At 40.8% G+C, this 18,609-nt stretch overlaps 1 protein-coding gene across 1 annotated transcript in view; it reads left to right on the forward strand.

Annotated features, from left to right (window-relative positions):
- The window catches only part of LOC143822494 (protein eyes shut homolog), a 672,231-nt gene that overhangs the window by 351,134 nt on the left and 302,488 nt on the right, over window positions 1-18,609 (forward strand). The window contains exons 18-19 of the mRNA XM_077307707.1: window positions 5,121-5,311; window positions 7,667-7,758. Coding sequence (XP_077163822.1) covers window positions 5,121-5,311; window positions 7,667-7,758 — 283 coding nt within the window. The remainder of the gene's footprint in view (window positions 1-5,120; window positions 5,312-7,666; window positions 7,759-18,609) is intronic.

An 18,609-nucleotide genomic window follows, 5' to 3' on the forward strand; every position in this document is an offset into this window, starting at 1 on the left:
TCCACTAGGTCTGACTTATTATTAAAAATCTAAAACCTATTTGTGAAGTGTGCAAAAATGGTATTTTATCTGCAAAATAAGTAATGGCCTTGAACATTTATGAATTTATTGCATTTCCTTCCTAATTTATGCAGTTTGTCAACGTGCTTATACTTGAATTGAGTAAAACCCAAAACACAGGCAATAGCTGAATGCTGAGAATGAACTGATGGAAGAATCTCTGAACAGTTAGCTTGTTTTAAGCTGCAAGTAGTTCTCCATTACGGTAGAACTGCATTATAAAGGAAGAGTATGGAAAGGCAGCATAAAATATCCTAAATATATGAATTAAATTGTTTTTCATGGTTTGCTAAGTCATTCTTCACCATGTACTCCATTCTGTATTGAGAATAGTTTAAAGATTTGCAAATTCTAGTTTGCTAGTAACATAATCATAGAGCTGGGTTTCATCCCATAGGGAGGAGAATGTGACAACCTTGTTGATGGCTTCAAGGAGCTTTGCATTCCATGTTTCCACTGTGGTCTCAATGGTACACATGTTTGGAATCCTGAAATCCTCTGATATATTCTGGAATCCAGTAGGCTTCATGAGTCTATGTGTGAACCATTTTAACACATGTCCAGTACTCAGGCTACATTCACCATGACTTTAAGTAGTTTCGTTGGCCTTAACACAGCCCTGACTGTGGTGAGTGATGTATAGTACTCAGAAGCTAGAGTGGCTGGTGGTTGCATCAATCAAATCAAGATATTAGGGGAAAGCCATTGGCAGCATTGTGGTGAGCTCTTTTGTTCCTGACACCATGTCCAGAGAGTACTGTCAGTAACAATTCTCTGGGATTGTCTTTATGTAGGCCTCTTAAGAACTCTAGGTTAGGAAGGGTATAGCCAAGTACCACAGAGAATTAGTTTCAGCCTCATTCTTGATATTTAGGGTCTGTAGTTCTATTGTCACTGCCAAAGTTGGAATCAAATGTGATGAAACCTGTGAGCTTTCCCCCCTCTCTTCCTTTCAAGCCTGAAAACAAAGCACATGACTTCAAAAGACATTCAGATGTCATTGTTGTGTACTGAAGACAACTCAGTTAAATCCAGGCTAAGAGCAGTCTTTTATTTATCCTTTTTAATGTGTGTCATGCATACTGGAGCACTCAGTGAATGTAGGGATGGAATGTTTGAGATGCAACAGTGATTGTTTTTAAAACACGAATGATGCAATTTCTGTTCTGTTTTTAAGTGATGTCTGAGCAGTTTGCAGTGGCATAAGTAATTCCACCTCTATGTAGCTCTTCCTGTGAAATGAAAGCATATTTCTTTGTGCCAATTATACAATAACAACAGTTGTTTCAAGGAAAAATACTGAAAAACTAGTTGACATGAAAAAAGGGGGGGAGTTTAAACAGGAAGTAGAAGCTCTGGATGGCTTGGCTAATGTGTCTTTTCTCCCCTCCTTACATAAGCCTATCCTTCTAAGTCACGTATTTCACCATCTTCATCAGACCCACTGGCAGCATTTCTTCTCTTTTGACATTTGATAAGTTTCAGAAATTGTTATTATGCACATCATGTGCTTCCATTGACTAGCAGACTGGCATTTTGCCAATGAATACACAACTCATATGTTTGGCAAAAATATGGCCGCAACCTTCAATATACCCTCCCCCCCAGAGGGTTGACCCAGCATGGGAGAGGAGCCTGACCCCCACATCCATCTGGCTGGTTGCATCCAGGGTCCACGGCACCTGTGACCAACTTTGATCCCAGCCAGGAGAGTTGTCCCCTTGAGCCATGAAATCCCTATGCGGGAGGCAACCGTATTGGGGTCCAACAGATATCCACCTCTATTTGGATTCCTCTGGCCACCTGGCTGCGGGCCCCTGGCCTGTGTACCTGTGTACCAGCTGGTCTTTTAAAGGAGATCCCCAACCTCAGGGAGTCCAGTACACAGATTGGACTCCCTGCCAACAGGCTCCTGCCTTGCCTCAAACTGCTGCTGCGATAAAGGAAAGCTTAACAACATATTATAAGGGGGGAGGGAAGCTGTTCGGGCTGTGGGCCAGCACAAAGAGGCCAGGCGATGGCATATGGCGCCTTAAATAGGCCCATGCACCTAGCCCCTCCCCTGACACAACAGGCTGCCATGCAGTTGTACAGCTTGATGCCTGGCATTGCTCTTCTCATTGGCCACCAGCTGCAACATCAGTGGGAGCCACAGTTACTCACAGCTGCTAATTGTTTTTATTATGGCAAGGCCCCTCAAAAACTGAAAGTGGTCCAGGCCCCTCTAGAACTCTGATAGTACTTGTCCCTTACTGTTCAGTGGTACAGTCCACACTTCTACCTCCTCATATTAATGCATCAGACATATGTTACCACTACATTTTGGCAAGTAGCAGCAGATATTTGTTCCCTGTAACTGTCTCAAACCTGCTTAGCTCCAAAGATGATTCCCACATCCCCTGCTTGCATAGGACTTTCCAGTGTGTGCATACTGAGTTTCCAGCAGCCCCTGGGAGCTTCTAGGGTAGTCTGAGCATCATGCAGAATCATACAACACTATATCATCACTTTCATTTGTGTAACGGGAAATGATGTCACATATTGCTATCAATCCACAAGGATTCCAAGGTTACATAAAGTTTGGAGGGATTCTAGGTCATCCCAGTGATATGTGACTCACTTCTAGTTACACAACTGGAAGTGACATCATGGTAGCTTGGGCGGCAACATTTCTTCCAGGAACAGGAGACCTCCCACTACAGCAGAACAAGATTCTCTCTAGGGCACACCCAGCAGGAATATACCAGAAGTTTAATGTGAGTAATACTGCAATGGGTTTAAAAGGGGTTTACAACTCTGTTTAGGATTGCACTATACAGGAATATCGTATCAAACTTTCTCTTAAATTTAAAGTACTATCCAAGTTAGGACCTGAGACTGTTTCAGTTGAATTACCTCAGAAGCTGGTATGAATTTCAATAGAATCAATCATGCAAGTATCATATCAGCGAACATTTCTCTAGATTACTATACTTGGCCTTAAAAGTCTATGACTTTTCCTGTTTAAAGAACAGTATCAAACACTGGAAAATAAGTTAGTGTTTCATTTGGGCCTTCAGGATTGACATTCTAGCATTTGAGTAATTGCATCTTGCATTAAATACCTTTCTTCACACTTGTTACCTTATCGTTTAAAGCTGTCTAACAGCTTGCTTATTCTAGTGCTTTTATTACTTCATGGTCAGGAAAGGAGATTGATTGAGGGATAAACTTGACAATTGCAGTTGTCATTTATCATCTAAATCTTTCCTGTTGTGTAATAAGAAGACTGGCCAGAAAATGAGAAGTCTATCACTGAGTGTACAAGTCAGAGGAGAAGCACCCTCTTCTCAGTAAGATAAGAAAGAATCATGGTTCTTAAATTTGGCAACCTGACCACCCAAACTTTGTTTACAGATTTTTGACAGACTTACCTTCTTCCCTTGTCAACACATACCACATTCCAGATAGCTCCCTTTAAAGCAATGCATGAGGCTTCTATCATTTCAGTCCGGAAACCAATATTGTGAGACCCTTATCACTGCCCTCCCTGACTCCTGAAGTTCTTTGCATTTGAAAATAGTATTACACTGGAAATTGCTATAAGGACTATATTAGGATTTCCTATCAACCGGTCTAATTTTCTGGCTAATGTTCTGAAGTCTTCTCCAAGCTATGTAAATATCACCAGTAGCTCTTTGAAAGAGATGGGACCTGATACTGTTCCCTTTACTGGCGATAGGGACTCCCTGCCCCTGCTTCAAGAATTCTCAAATCAATTCAGGGTTACACACACACACACACAAACACACACACACACACACAAAAACATTGCTGCTCTTCTTGGTAAGTGGGTGGAGTTGTTGGTGTTAGATTCTGCTCCTATTTTTCCTTCTACTCCCATTTTAAGAAAAGCAAAAATGCTAATGGTGGCCTGTGACTACAAAGAACTTTCTCGATCAAGCAGCTGCTAGTGATTATAGAAGGAATATTTTTAGGGGGAAATGAGATATGGATCCCTTGGATCTTTGACTCTGTGAATATATATGTCTTAACCAATTGTTAAACCCAGTGTGTAACTGCCAGAATGTGTAGCTGTCTTGATGCTTTCTCTGGAATGATCAAGGGAATATGTTACCAAAAACAATTACCTACCTACAGAGATACCGACTTGGATCAGAAATATCAATAGATGGTCAGCTTTCAGCTGCGAGAATAGAGAGTTTGGTAACAAACGGTCACTGTTGTATGCCTTTCATCTTGGATGCAAGAGCTTTACATATGGTTATCTGGCCAGGAACTAGAAACAAGAAAAAAACTGTCAAAACTGTGACAGGGCTTGTTCCAGACTTTGAGGAGCTGTGATCAGAGAGTGCCCATGCCCCCTCCTATCTTTTACCTACTGCCAGCCCCCCATGCCTGCCCACCCACCGACCTTCACAAGCCTCTTCATCTGCACTCACAAATGCCTGCACCACCCACAGACCTGTTCTTTGATTATGCTGGACAGTGCTTATGACTGTGGACATGGCACACTGAGTACTTACAAGCAAGCCACTGGGGGAAGGGCAGGGGAGCAACAGGGGGAGCTCTATGCTCAGTGGTAGTAGGCCCTGTGATTAGTCATAGGCTGTGGCAGCTGCTTTACCTTAGGGTATGCTGATACCAGCTCTGCTGCATAAAACAGAGAAATGAACATGGGAGAATTTTCCTTGGTCAAAGAATCCTCATTCCTCATTTGTCCCGCTTGCTGGAATATTCTTTTTTTTTTGGGGGGGGGGGTTGAGGGGGTGAGAGGGTTGCCTGTCATGAGTCACCAAATAACAAATTGAGAGTCCAGTGGCACATTTAAGACCAACAGAGTTTTATTCAAGGTATGAGCTTCCATGCGCACACACACTTCCTCAGATACAGTGTCAAGTTACAGAATGCACAGGATCTCTGCTGGTTTAAAAAAATTACTGGTAACTTGATGTTCTGTTTCTTTATTGTTCTTCGGTTGCGATCCTGAATAGTACCCACCTCCCCAAGAGTCTTTCAATATATATAACTAATATTTGTTCTGTATTGTTATTTTATAGATTTTAGCTACGTCCAGTATGAAGGGGATTCTTATATGGAATTTGAGGGTTTTCAGTCACTTCCCCAAAACAACATCAGTTTAGAATTCCATACTACTGGCCTCCAAGGAGTTATTTTCTATATTGAACAGAATCCAGCAACCATTGGACAAACCTTTATTCAACTTTCTGTCAAGGATGGCATCTTACAGGTAATCCTTTAACATTTTGTGTTACAATACTGTTTGGACTTCTTTTTCTAAGCTGCTGGTTTCTGTCCTCGGGTATCACTGTAGTCTGCTATGTTCTTAGAAGCTTCCAGCTTTTAAACAAAATGACTAAACCACTTTTTAAAAAACTGCCTCCCCTCAAATTCTGTCTCCAATGGTAATCATGATTAGTCTTAAATATTCATGGATAATGGAGGGTAAAGACTATGTGCAGATAATAGCAATTGTTGCCATGGAAAATGCACAAAAACATAATGTAAAAGAAAAATGGGATCTTGCTTTTTAGGTGCTAGTTCATGGGCTCTTGGCAGAAAACAAAATGTTTTTGTGTTGTCATTTTTTACCAGAGCAAAGGTATTAGGCTTATTACAAAGCAGGAGGCAACCAAGAACTGTAGAACAGATAAACACCTAGGAAAGTCTCAGTTTGAATACTTAGTATGAGGCTAGGTAAGTAGACTCCAGATCACTTATTTATGAACAGCAGGATTCTAGCACTTTAAGAACACTAGAAGTCCTATCAGTCCAGTATCCTTTTCATGCAGTCGCCAACCAATGCCCTGGAGGGCAAAGAAGGCATGGAGTCCAAGGCCCACCTTTGCTGCTGCCTCCCAGAATTGATATTCAGAATTTTGAATCCACTTGATATGGGTAAAAAATGGATAGAATTTCCTGGACTGTTGTTGTCTGCTACTCTTCATTCATATGGATGATCACTGCTCACAATTAGACATTTGTCTTACTAGAACAATGGATTCATGCCAATTATAAAAGAACTGAGAGATAACAAGCAAAGTTGTGCAGAATATTCTGTCAAAATTGTCTTAATTATGAACAGATGCAGAAGACTATAGAAATGGCAAATAGTCTTTCCTGCAAGTCTTAGTTCCTGGAATAAAAAGATGCCAATGTTTATATTCTGTAAGAAATGTTAACCTTTCCCGCATCTGGCAAATTCTATTTGACTGTAGATTATTTCTTTGCTTGCACAAATATCAACATATGACAGAGAATAGCAACAGGATCCAAAGGTTCACACATTGTATTCCTGCAAACACCAAAGGTTTTCAACCACTTCCTGCAACAGCCTCCCCTCTCCCCCCCCCAAAAAAAAAGAAAGAAAGAAAAGAAAAGAATCTAGCTGGGTGGAAGGAAAAATCCTTCCCTCAGTCACCAGATACAATTAACTTTCACCATGTAGAAGCAGTTGCCACACAGTGGCATTTCCACTGTCCACTATATGAATATGCTAGAAGTAAAGCTTGGTGAATTCAGGAATGCACCGGGCGCAAGATAGGGGCTGGGGGGGAAGGATTTAAAGGGAGTGGGCACAGAGAGGCCTCTCTCTGAAGTCAGTGGGGGGGGGTAAAGAGCTCGGCAGGGCTGCTCAGCATCGGGAGAGGTGGTGGCTGGCTCCTTAGCCCCAGTGCTACCCTGAAGGCAGCAGAGAGGTTTCTCTCTGCATCGTGGGGGTTGGGGACTTAAAGAGCCAGGCAGCACCTCTCCCCAGTCTCCAGCCATGCCACTGCAGGTTCAGAGAACCTTGTCTCTGCACCCTGGGGAGTGGTGGGGTCTGAAAGAACCAGCCAGTGCCTCTCCCCATCAGGAGAGGTGCTGGCCGGCTCCTTCCCCTAGTGCTGCCCCTGCAAGGGGTAGAGATGCTTGTCTCTGCACCCATGGTAGAGTGTGAGTTGAAAGAGCCGGCCAGCATCTCCTTCGATCGGGAGAGGCACTGGGCAGCTCCTTCCCCTGGCACTGCTCCTGCAGGATACAGAGGCTCTTGTCTCCCAATTGGGAGAGGTGATGCCCAGCTCCCTGGCCCCAGCACCACCCCCATGGGGCGCAGAGAGCTTTCCCCCTGTGCTCTGCAGGGGCACGGATCTTCTCTCAGCAGAGAAGAATTCAGAAGGCTTCTGGTGGGCGGGGTCCCTCTGGGGCCTTTCGAACATTCCGCACGTCATCAGAAGTATGAATCACTAATTATGTATAAGCTATAAATGATTATACGAATCTACTTTTGGTGTTACTGCATTTAAGGTCTAAATCATAAGGGCATCAGATGAAGACCATACACTCAAATGAACTTTGGGCCTTATCCAAGGGAACCATGAATTGGATCCCTGGTACCAAAGAACTCAGAAGAGCCTTTTGCATAAGTGCACCATATGTACCACTCTTTGTACTAGAGGAAGGTGCTGCTGTTAATCCAACAGGTGTGCAGAATTCAACCCTCTGTCCCCACTTTCTTGTATTTCACTCAGCTTTATTCACAATTTTTTAAAGAAATATATATTATTGCAGCTCTAGAGTGCATTGTCTCCCATTTTCTTTTATACAGTACCAATTTGCATGTGGTAGAGGAGGAGAAGTTAAAAACATCCATACTAACAGGCAAGTGAATGATGGACAGAAATACAAGGTGCACATTCGGTAAGTTGTATTTTTTCTGTAAATGTTATTCAATTGTGTTTCAATATACAAATGCACAAGTAGTTTATTTTAGTTTTCAACTGACAATAAAGACCTTTCACTGATAACAGCAGTATGGTTATAAATGGCTTTAAAAGGAAGTTTTTATAATGTATGTATTTGTGTAATTGTAATTGTTAAATGCCTTGGCTATCTTTGTGATGAGAGAAAGTAGGGGGTTAAATTCGGTAAATATAAAATAAATAATAGGAATGTAGCACTGATTTCAGTAACAGTAGAGCTTAGTGCTCCTACAGAAAAGATTCAGACTTTACCTGTACCCAGCCCAAAAGAAACAGAATTAAGGGAAAGTTCTTTTAAAAGAACAAAATGCAGTCTCTGGGCTAGATTAAGGTGTGTTAAGGCCCAAAGCTATGCCCAGTTTAAGAGGCCTGACAGTATCCCAAAATGGTGATTTAGTGTTTAGTTCTTTAAAAAAAAAATTGGAGGGGACAACAATTTCTGCCCCTAAACTGTAGCTTGCTATGATTGTACATAAATACATTTCTGTTTTTAGAGATATCTTAACCTTGAGCACCAGATCACATGTGTAGGAAAGGGGCGTTGATTGGCCAGAGTTCTGTAGCCCGGTCCTAGTGTGGAAGCAGGTTCCACTGTGTTTAATGAGGACAATGTTCATAGTAAGTGTCTATAAAATTAAAATTGTAATGTGAGCATCAACTTACATGGTAGAAGATCCATTAATAAATATCACACATTTTTTGTTTTTGAGATTTTTTTCCTCTTGACAGTGATGCAAATAATCTTTTGTATTAAACTTCTTTGACTCTTGCTATCTACTATGCTCTCTATTAATTCCACATTCTATGGATTCAGAAAGCAACAAGTTGAGTGGCTGAGTATTTATTCCGTCAGAGATTTCTTCCTAATACATCGTTTTAAACTGTGCTAAGGTGATATTCCATCTATGTGAGAAAAGAAAAGAGCTTTGTGGCATTCCCTCCTAAGTAACATTCGGCATGTTCTAGATAAAATTAATCACTTTCATGGCTCTCTTGTTTTAGTGGAATAGATTTAACTTGCTTAACTCTCTAGTCAAATCGCAAGATTGAAAAGTGCTGAGCTACAGCTGAATTTTGCCTCCCTTTTTTTTTTTGTATTTTTTCCTAATTATCTTGTAATTTTCCTCCTGATAACTTTGCTGCTGTCAGCAGCACCCTTGTGGAAGGAATGTGGAACATCTGTATTCACTTCATCAGTCTTATCCTGTCACAGTTAAAACAAGACTGATAAATTAAAGGATATATATTTTTACACAAGACTTAAAGCAGTAGTTGTTTAATCAGGAATCTATATGCTGCATGTGTATACCAGCTAAGGGTGACAAAACATAGTTCTGCCTTCCTCTTTGTTGTATTCCCAACAGCCTTAAGAGGTTGGCTAGGGTGAGAAAGAGTAGGTGAGTTGGTTAAAGTGGGATTCAAGACCAGATCTTCCCAGCCCAGCAATCTACACACTTCACAACCAAGTATAAATTCTACATTGATCAGAATGATCATTTGTTTTATCCAAGCCCCACTTCAGCTTTACCTTCCCCTTGAAGAATGAAACATGTCATATGATTGGCCTCCTTGCAACAGCCTTATAATTAGGTGGGATGATTGGCTTGAGTCTGCAGATGACAGGAAGAAAAAGAAACACAATAGCTTGTATAAGTCCAACTATTAAGTGGATGTTAGGTCGGATCTAAACTGCCCGCCCTGGATCACAGTTTGGTGTCTTACAGTACAATCCTAAGAATACTGTCCTGGAGGAAGGTCTATTGAGTGGATGGCTGGAGAGCTCCCTTAGGATTGCACTGCTAGCCTTTATGTAGTTTGCAATCACCAAAACTCTATTCACAAGTTACAGTGAACTTGCGTACAGTCTGAGTACTGAATACTGAGAGCCAGCTTGGTGTAGTGGTTAGAATTGAGGACTTCTGATCTGGCGAACCAGGTTTGATTCCATGCTCCCCCACATGCAACCAGCTGAGTGACCATCGTAAGCCAAAGGAAGAATGAGAGAAGTTTTGCTCCAGAAAGAAGGGTACAGGAGGAAGGAAGGAAGCTGTACGGTTGAGGCTGGCTCCTGATTTGAAAACCCGAGTTTTCAGGGATCCAGCATCATGTCTGAGCCAGCCTACAGTGTTGTGCCGATGACTATAACTTAATGTGAAGATGCTAAATACATTGCATCATCTCAGTTAGTTATTCATCCAGCATGGGTATGCTCCAATGAACTCCAGTGAAGCAGACAGCTCCACAAATTCAATAAGTAAGTTAATTGAGCAATGAGATATGACAGACTGATATATTATTAATATTCAAATGCCAGTTTCGGGTATCTTAAGACTGAGGCCAAAGGCCAAGTGCCTCTCTCCACCATTGCTTGTCATTAGTAGACTCTCTCACACACCATGAAGTCTCTTATTGAAACTATAAAGCATTCATTTGCAAGAAAATATACTAGGGTAGAAGAACTAACAGTTTTTAAATGTACCAGGCATAAACTTTGATTGGATGAAAATATTTCTTTAGTCATTAGAAAATGTTAATGGTTGTGTCATTTCAAAGAACGAATGATTTATGCTTTCCTTTGAAAGTTTTCTGCTTGGTTATTAAGTCATTGCATCTTTGTGGTTGCAATAAATATTTTTTTCTCCTTCCAGTGGGCATTATGGAACATGAAGTTCTTATGGGATAGAATTTTACAACTTCATGGGCTATCCTCTCATGTACAAGTATATATAGAGACGGTTGTTTCTTTTACAACTTTTCATGTAGAAACATATCAAGGGCAAGGGCTCCTCCATTCCATGTTCCATTTTTATACCTTCCTCTAGGAAACCTTCCTACCTTCCTCTAGAGCCTCTTGTGGTGCAGAGTGGTAAGGCAGCAGACATGCAGTCTGAAAGCTGTGCCCATGAGGCTGGGAGTTCAATCCCAGCAGCTGGCTCAAGGTTGACTCAGCCTTCCATCCTTCCGAAGTTGGTAAAATGAGTACCCAGCTTGCTGTGGGGTAAACGGTAATGACTGGGGAAGGCACTGGCAAACCACCCCGTATTGAGTCTGCCATGAAAACGCTGGAGGGCGTCACCCCAAGGGTCAGACATGACCCAGTGCTTGCACAGGGGATACCTTTACCTTTACCTTTTTAGGGAACGGCAGGCTAAAAATACAAAAAGAAATGAACTGAAGATTCCCAGTGAAATGACTAGCAATCCCTGATTGCCAGTGTGAAAATATGCATCTTTCTGAGCACCAGCATGCACAACACAATAACATCTGCAAACAAAGCTAATGCATGTTTTCGTGACCTGGGGCTATATTAGCTTATTCCCTTTGAAACTGGTGGAACCAATCTCAAAAAGGCTGCAAATCTGATTGTCCAAAAGATACAGTCGTTCCTATTTCAGAGTGGGAATCTTGTGATGACAAAGATGTTTTGCCAACTAAAAAGACCTTTTGCCTACTGCATGTGGTTAATAGCACATGATGCCATTCAGTTGCTCTTAGTGTAGACTGGTCCCTGCCTTCCCATCTCTTTAAAAAAGCAGCTTAAGATTTGTACAGTTAATAATTATCAAACATGAATATGACATTTCAGAATGTTTGGTGAACTTCAGATGTGCTATCTTAGTACTTGTCATAATAGCACAGGGTCAGCCTAATTGCAGAGAGGCAACTGAAGATGACAAATAAGTCCTGCCTGAGTCTGTGTCAGCAACGAGATTGAACCCAGGGGCTATCTGCTTCCCTGCTCCATCACTTAGTCCTCATGCTATGCCAGTTTTCATGGCATTCATGCAATGTCATGGGTTGGTGCATAATTATATCAATTATCGTAATTAATTTGGAGCCCTTTGGTAATTAAGCAGCATTTTAAATGGGTTGTTAAATAAATGAAAGCTAATATATTCTGGGTGGGCATCAAGATCAAAGGGGAGCCGTCACTTAAACTGTCCTTAAACAAAGGCAGGGGGTGCTCAAAACAGCTGGTTGTTTCCGATTACAGCACCAAGATGAAAACTATAAGGCAATGTTTTTTATGGACAGGAGGGAAAACTATGACACATTGCTCAGCTTGCTGTTGCGTTATAATATGTGAGAATGAAACTACATGATTATCCAGGCATTAATCCGCGTAATGCAAAGAAATTGTTTGCAAAAAAAAAAATCTTGTCTTAATTTTCTCCATTCCCACCATGTTTATGACTTTATCTACAGCTGAATTGATTAACCTGACGAATGAGTATTATTTTGATTTTAGTCTTTTTTCACAGATGAATGGAATAGCAGATAGGCTACCTCCCTCCCTTCCTAGGAGTAATTTCACACTTTAGGAAATGCCATAAATACAAGTGTCATTTTATTTGGGGATAGGAAAGGTTAAGGATATACAGAGAAGTATACAGAGAACTCTCAAGCAAAGCATTCTTTTCTGTTTATACTAACCTCCCAATAGTATCCAGTGCTGCCCAGTAATTGGTTGACTAGGCAGCAGTAATAATGAAGCCAGGGATCCTATTGACAAGTAACTCTTTAAATCTCTTTTGAATATATTCCCTTGATGTCTTGTGCAGATTACCAAAAGGATGTTTTCTAAGGCATGAGTCTCAGGGGCTCCTGGGCAACACTTAGTAGAGCAGTAACACATGACAGGCTTCCTGGTACAGCTTTGCAGGTCATCCTGACAACTGAGATTGAGAGGGACTGTGGTTCACTGGTAAATCATATGCCGTCTATGCAGAAGCTCCCAGGTTCATTCTTTCATTAAAAGGATTTCAGGTTCCGGGAGAGTTTCTGAGACTGTGGAAAGCTGCTGCCAGTCAGAATTGATGATGCTGATCAGAAGGAAATGACAATTTGGTATAAAGCAGCTTCATGGGTTCCTATGATTCTCAGTTCTGCTGATAATGTATGGTCCCATTCACACTTTCCGGCAGCAGTGAGACCTATTTCCCCCTAGTGATCTCCCAAGGCACTCAGCTAAGGGTTTGAAATCAGAAATTATATAGGCAGGAACAATTGCATGCCTCCTTTTCCTTTTATTGTCACCTCATCAGGAACAGGAGGGGAATGACAGGAGATGGAAATGAACCGGATTTTTGACCAGAATTGAGGACTTACTATTCATTGCCAGAGCAATATCATGTCTGTGGAGTTTTTGTGATGTTTCTTGTTCCCTACCATTTTATGTGCTATGCCTGCACGAGTTTATTTATTTGTTGGATTGCTGAGCCACCTCTCCAAAAATATCATGGGGTAGCTTGCAACAGATATAGGTAAGATCCTCATACAATACAATATTTAAAAACTAAAAATAGTTATGTACTAATTGCAAGATTCCATTTAATCTGGGTGATTATGCTCTCAGAAAGCTCCATTAGCTCCTTCCTTCCTTTGTCTTTCCCACATTTTGGTTAGTCTTGGGCAGACACAGCCAACTGCTTATACTTGGAGGCCACTATGTTAAGAACAATCTGACTTCTCTACCCAAAGGAGTCTCAAAGCAGCTTACAAATGCCTTCCCATCCTCTCCCCACAACAATCACCTTGTGAGATAGGTGTAGCTGAGAGAGTTCTGAAAGAACTGTGCATCGCCCAGAGGGTTTCATTTGGCGGAATGGATAATCAAACCCAGACCATCATGTTAGAATCCACCATTCTTAACCATTACACTGTACTGTCTCTCAGTGTTATTTACTTATTCTAGTAAGCTGCACAATAAGCATGATCTGATAGCAAGGGTTTTGAAGCTATGGAGCACATGATGTCAGGAAGCCATTGACTTGTGGGCTGAACTGAAAAATAAATATACTTCCTGAAATTTTCTCTGAATAAAGATTAGTCTTTTAATCTATGTGATATGAATGCAATTATGGTGCAGAAATCTTGGCCCTTATATGTATACTAGGTGAACAACAGTGATTCTTTTGCACTGTGATAATTCAGTTGTGCCAGTCAGTTGTTTTGGGAGCAAATCCACTCTACAAACTACTAGGTCTTAGCTACTGTCTATGGATGTGCACAGGGGGAAAATGCTACTTTTTGGATTTGAGGTTTCCTGTTTTGGTAAAATTTGAATCAACTGAATCAATGATTTGGTATATCAATTTGAGTTTGGTCAGTTTGGGAAACTCAAACTGATTCAGCTGTAACGGCTGATTCTGCTGCAGAGTGAAGCCTCTCCAGTGATCAGCTGGTCGGTGACTCTTCACCCGTCACAAGCTCGCCACTGCCTTGGAAGGGTCTGGGAGGCAGAAGGGTCTGGGAGAAAGAACTGCCAAACAACTGAACCTTTAGGATCAGCTGTTGGATGGCTCCTCCCCTCTCAGACCATTCACAGGTAGTAGAGAGCACTCTCCACTCTCCTGGGAAGGGTCTGGGGGCCATGTACATACCCCTGCCAAATGGTTGGTCCTCAGGACTAGCCATTTATTGGTGTCCTTCTGAATGCACAAATCTTGAACCAACCAAATGAAGCCCAAATTGAGTTAGTTTTCTGTGATTTGGTTCGTTTTGACTGATGAGATGTTTGACAAGCTCTTATATGCCTGAAAATTACTCAAATCAGTGTTGATTCAAGTATTTTTGAGCTTAACTGAGCTGAATTGTCCATCCTTACTACTGTCTTACTGCCTTATTCTTGGAGTACATTGAAACAAATGGTCCTTATGACCAATTTAAAAATTGTGGCTTTAGGACCAAGTTGTAATTCATAAAAGGAGGGAGGAGACAGTCACTGCTTTGTTACTGCTATATATTTAATTCCACTTAGTTTCTTATCATTGCTAATAACTATTTTTGGTACCGTTCTGCAAAAACCTTTCCACTCACAATCATTAGAGGCAGTGTTAACCTTCAGCATCTAGCCATAGACAAATGAAATATCACAATGAGAGCCTGTTGCTCTGGATTGAAACTCATCTTTTTACATTTGAGGTTGACACATGATAGTATAAAATTTATGGCCAGTTCTAGTTAGATGGCAGTAAAGTGAAAATAGATTCATGAGGCTAGCCGTGTTGGTCCGAAGCAGCAGCACTAAGTTCTAGTCCATGGGCACCTTTAAGACCAACAAAGTTCTACCCATGGTATAGCACTGGCACTGAAATGGAAGTGAACAGCAAGTTAGCATACAGCATAATAAAGGAGTTTAGTAGTTGCAAGAACATCTTTAAACACCCTTATTATGATGTATGCTAATTTGCTGCTCACTCTGTACCTATATATGTCAGGTTCTCAGTCAATGTTTCCATAATCAGTCTTGGCATGTTCAGCAAATAGATTTATTTAAACGAAACAAACGAATTCCATGAAAATCTTTGTTAAGTCTGATTGGCAATAGAGATTGATATATCCCTGATGGGCCCACCTGCAAACTATGTCACCCCGTCCCACTTTGGAGAGTTATCTCCCCATTTTCCCAAATCCATTTGTCCCATGCAGGTTTGAATTCCAAATCCCAGACACCCTGTCTTTGAACTGTCCACTATCACCATAAGAACAGGTATAGCCTACAGAGAAATCAAAGTGAAACCATAAATAAATCACACAAAACAACTCCCTCCTCCACCCTCCCTCACACAAAGAAACAAAAGATGCTTACAGTGAAAAATGGCAGGAGGCAGGTTCCAACATGGATCCTGACAATACATGGGGGCTGGTAACTTTCATTTCATTGTACCTGAAGTATGAAAGGTTATAACCTGAATAAAACTTTGTTGGTCTTAAAGGTGCCACTTTGTTCTGAAAAGTGAAAAGTATCTGAGAGGTACATGAAGAATAAGGAAACCTTGGGAGCAACTTGCTTACCAGTGCTCATAAACAAGGCAAGGTGGAAGTGTTCTTTCTGAAATTGCTAATCTGCCCCTCATCTTTCCTACTTTCCTCCTACAAGATGCCCAGCCATCTGGTTGAGAATCTTCACAAAACATCTGGTCCAATAACTGACTGAAGATCTTTTTCAGAGGGTATTCATGTTGGTCTGCAGTAGAAGAACTAGATCAGAGCCACGGCGGGTCATAGGATGAATTAGCACTCTGTAGAAAAAGTATCTTTGGCTGAGCCCCCAGTCAGCTTTGCAATATTGCCAGGTTGTGTGTAGGGTTGGCAGCCTCCAGATGAGGGCTAAGGTCTCCCAGAATTACAAATGATCACTTATCCTCTTTAAAACCACCTTCACCCTCAAGAGTGGGGCTGCCAATCCTCTAGAACGGGCCTGGAATGCCTAGGAGACCACTGAAAGCAGTCCTTCGGGGAAAATGAAACACTATTATACTACAGGACTTTCCAACATTCGGCTACAGTTGGAAAACATGTAGGGATGCGTCCAGTCAGAATCAGCATCCCCTCCTGTCTAATGGAAGAGCATCTCCTTTTTCAGGGCAGGTTGGGGGAAGGGAGGGTCTGTTGGGAAATGTAGGATTGGTGGATTACAATAGAAAACTAGTTCCACTAAGGACAGGCTTAAAGATGTTTCTATTTAAGAGCTGGATCTGTGAATGTTCTTTGACAACATTTTTTTTCCTGAGGCACTCAGCCTCCTGTTTTTTTTTTTTTCTTTCTTCCAGTCTAACCTTAGAACTCCAGTCCAGCCCTCCCTTTTTAATAGATGTTTTTTTTATTTTCATAAAGATAGAAATATAGAATGCAATACAAGTTATTAATACAAAAAACAGTAAATAAAGTATAGTATAATCATCGTTTGAAAATATACGACCCCACATTAACTACACAGTGATATAAACTTTTGCCCAAAACTGAGTCTAGGAGCCATCCACATTTCCACTACATTAAAAAAAGGCCTATTTAGATATACAAAAGAAAAGTTATTAATAATCAACTTACTTGAGAGATCGTAGACCTCACGTTAACTGCTTGATACAATCTAAGAGCTATCCTGACAGATATTTCTAGGTTTAAGTTAGATGCTTAACATTAAACATTTCTTGTAGAACAGTATGAGTTTTGGCCCTGTATCAATACCCTAATGAAGGGAAATGAAAGTAGGGCTTTGCCTTAAAGATGTACAAAAAAAAAAATTACAGGAGGATTTCATAACTTCTCCTTATCCTTAATACCGATACATCTACAAAACAATTTATACTTGACCCATTCTAAGAGCCATCCTGACAGGTATAAGTTGAGAGCTTTGCATTTTCTACAGATCAGTGTGAGCTTTGGCCCTATAACAATACACTAATAAAGAAAAAATAAAGGGGGAAAACCCCATTTTATATTTCCAACACTAACGATTATATTACCTGTATGCCTACAAAGAAAAAGAAACAAGAGAGAAAAAAAATACTGCTTCCCCTTTTTCATAAAAATAGCAATGTAGGATACAGTATATGTTGTTAATACAGAGAATAGTAAAGTTTCCAGGTTTAGATTAAATGCTTAACATTAAACATAGAACAATATAAGCTTTCAGTCTTCTATAGCTTCTCCTTATCCTTAATTCAGATACATCTACAAAACAATTTATACTTGACCCATTCTAAGAGCCATCCTGACAGGTATATTTTCAGATTTAAGTTGAAAGCTTAACATTAAATGTTTTCTACAGGTCAGTGTGGGCTTTGGCCCTAGAACAATACACTAACAGAAAAAAGAAAAAATAAGGGGGGAGAACCCCATTTTATATTTCCAACACTAATGATTATATTACCTATATGCCTACAAAGGAAAAGAAACAAGAGAGAAAGAGATACTGCTTCCCCTTTTTCATAAAAATAGAAACATAGAATACAGTATAACATTAAACATAAAACAATATGAGCTTTCGGTCTTCTTAAGGGGGTCTCATCTCGAGGCTTGCTACATCTTGTCGTTCCTGTAGACTTATATTCTGTCCCATTGGCCTTTGGCATAGAAAGTGTAGTTGTACTCTTTCCCGCAGAGTATGCATCGATAAATCTTGAGGCCATTGCACCTCCTGGACTCCAGTATCAATACAATTTTTTCCCAATTTTTTTAATCGGTTACTTTCACTACAGACCCATATTTCTTTTGATTGATTTTTGTACACTGTTCCTTTGAGATGGCTGTATGTCTTTTTTAAAAGGGTGTCCTTATCTGGGCTGCAGAACTCCGACATCCCCTTTTCCGTCTCCAGAATTTCAGATTTCTCTTCTACTGTTGGTTTTCCACCTTGTTTAGAGCTGTCATCAGCCACTGTTAGTGATCCATCATTCCTGTTGGAGACTTCTTCCTTGGCATCTTGGATCTCCTTGAAGATATGAATTTCAGATTTCTCTTCTACTGTTGGTTTTCCACCTTGTTTAAAGCTGTCATCAGCCACTGTTATTGATCCATCATTCCTGTTGGAGACTTCTTCCTTGCCATCTTGGATCTCCTTGAAGATATTTTTGACCAATCCTTCTGTAAATACTTTGAAATCTTGGGCTTGTTTCTCTATTAGATGAGCCAATCTTTTTAACATAGACATGTTTTTGACTTAAAAAACAACAGCCAACATACAAGTAGCCAGTAGAGGTCCTCTGTTTTATCCTCTAATGTTCCGGCACAAGCATATAATGTAATGGAGTCAATAGGGCAGATATTCTCATGCTGGAACAGAGTTCTCGTGAGATCTTCCCATTCACAGCTCTTATCTCTTATCTCCGAAAACCAAAACAATTGCAGTAAGAGCTTTTGCCAATTAATTTGAGTTGATTTGAGTCCTTCTTCTGCTTAGTTAGGAGAATTAGCCTGCCTCATAACGAGGTGGCTTCGGGCAGAGCAGAGTAAGAGGAGGGGGGAAACAAAGGGCTTTGATGCAGGAAGAGAGACAAAGGAAAAA

This window comes from Paroedura picta, chromosome 1 (genome assembly GCF_049243985.1).
Source record: "Paroedura picta isolate Pp20150507F chromosome 1, Ppicta_v3.0, whole genome shotgun sequence".
NCBI lineage: Eukaryota > Metazoa > Chordata > Lepidosauria > Squamata > Gekkonidae > Paroedura > Paroedura picta.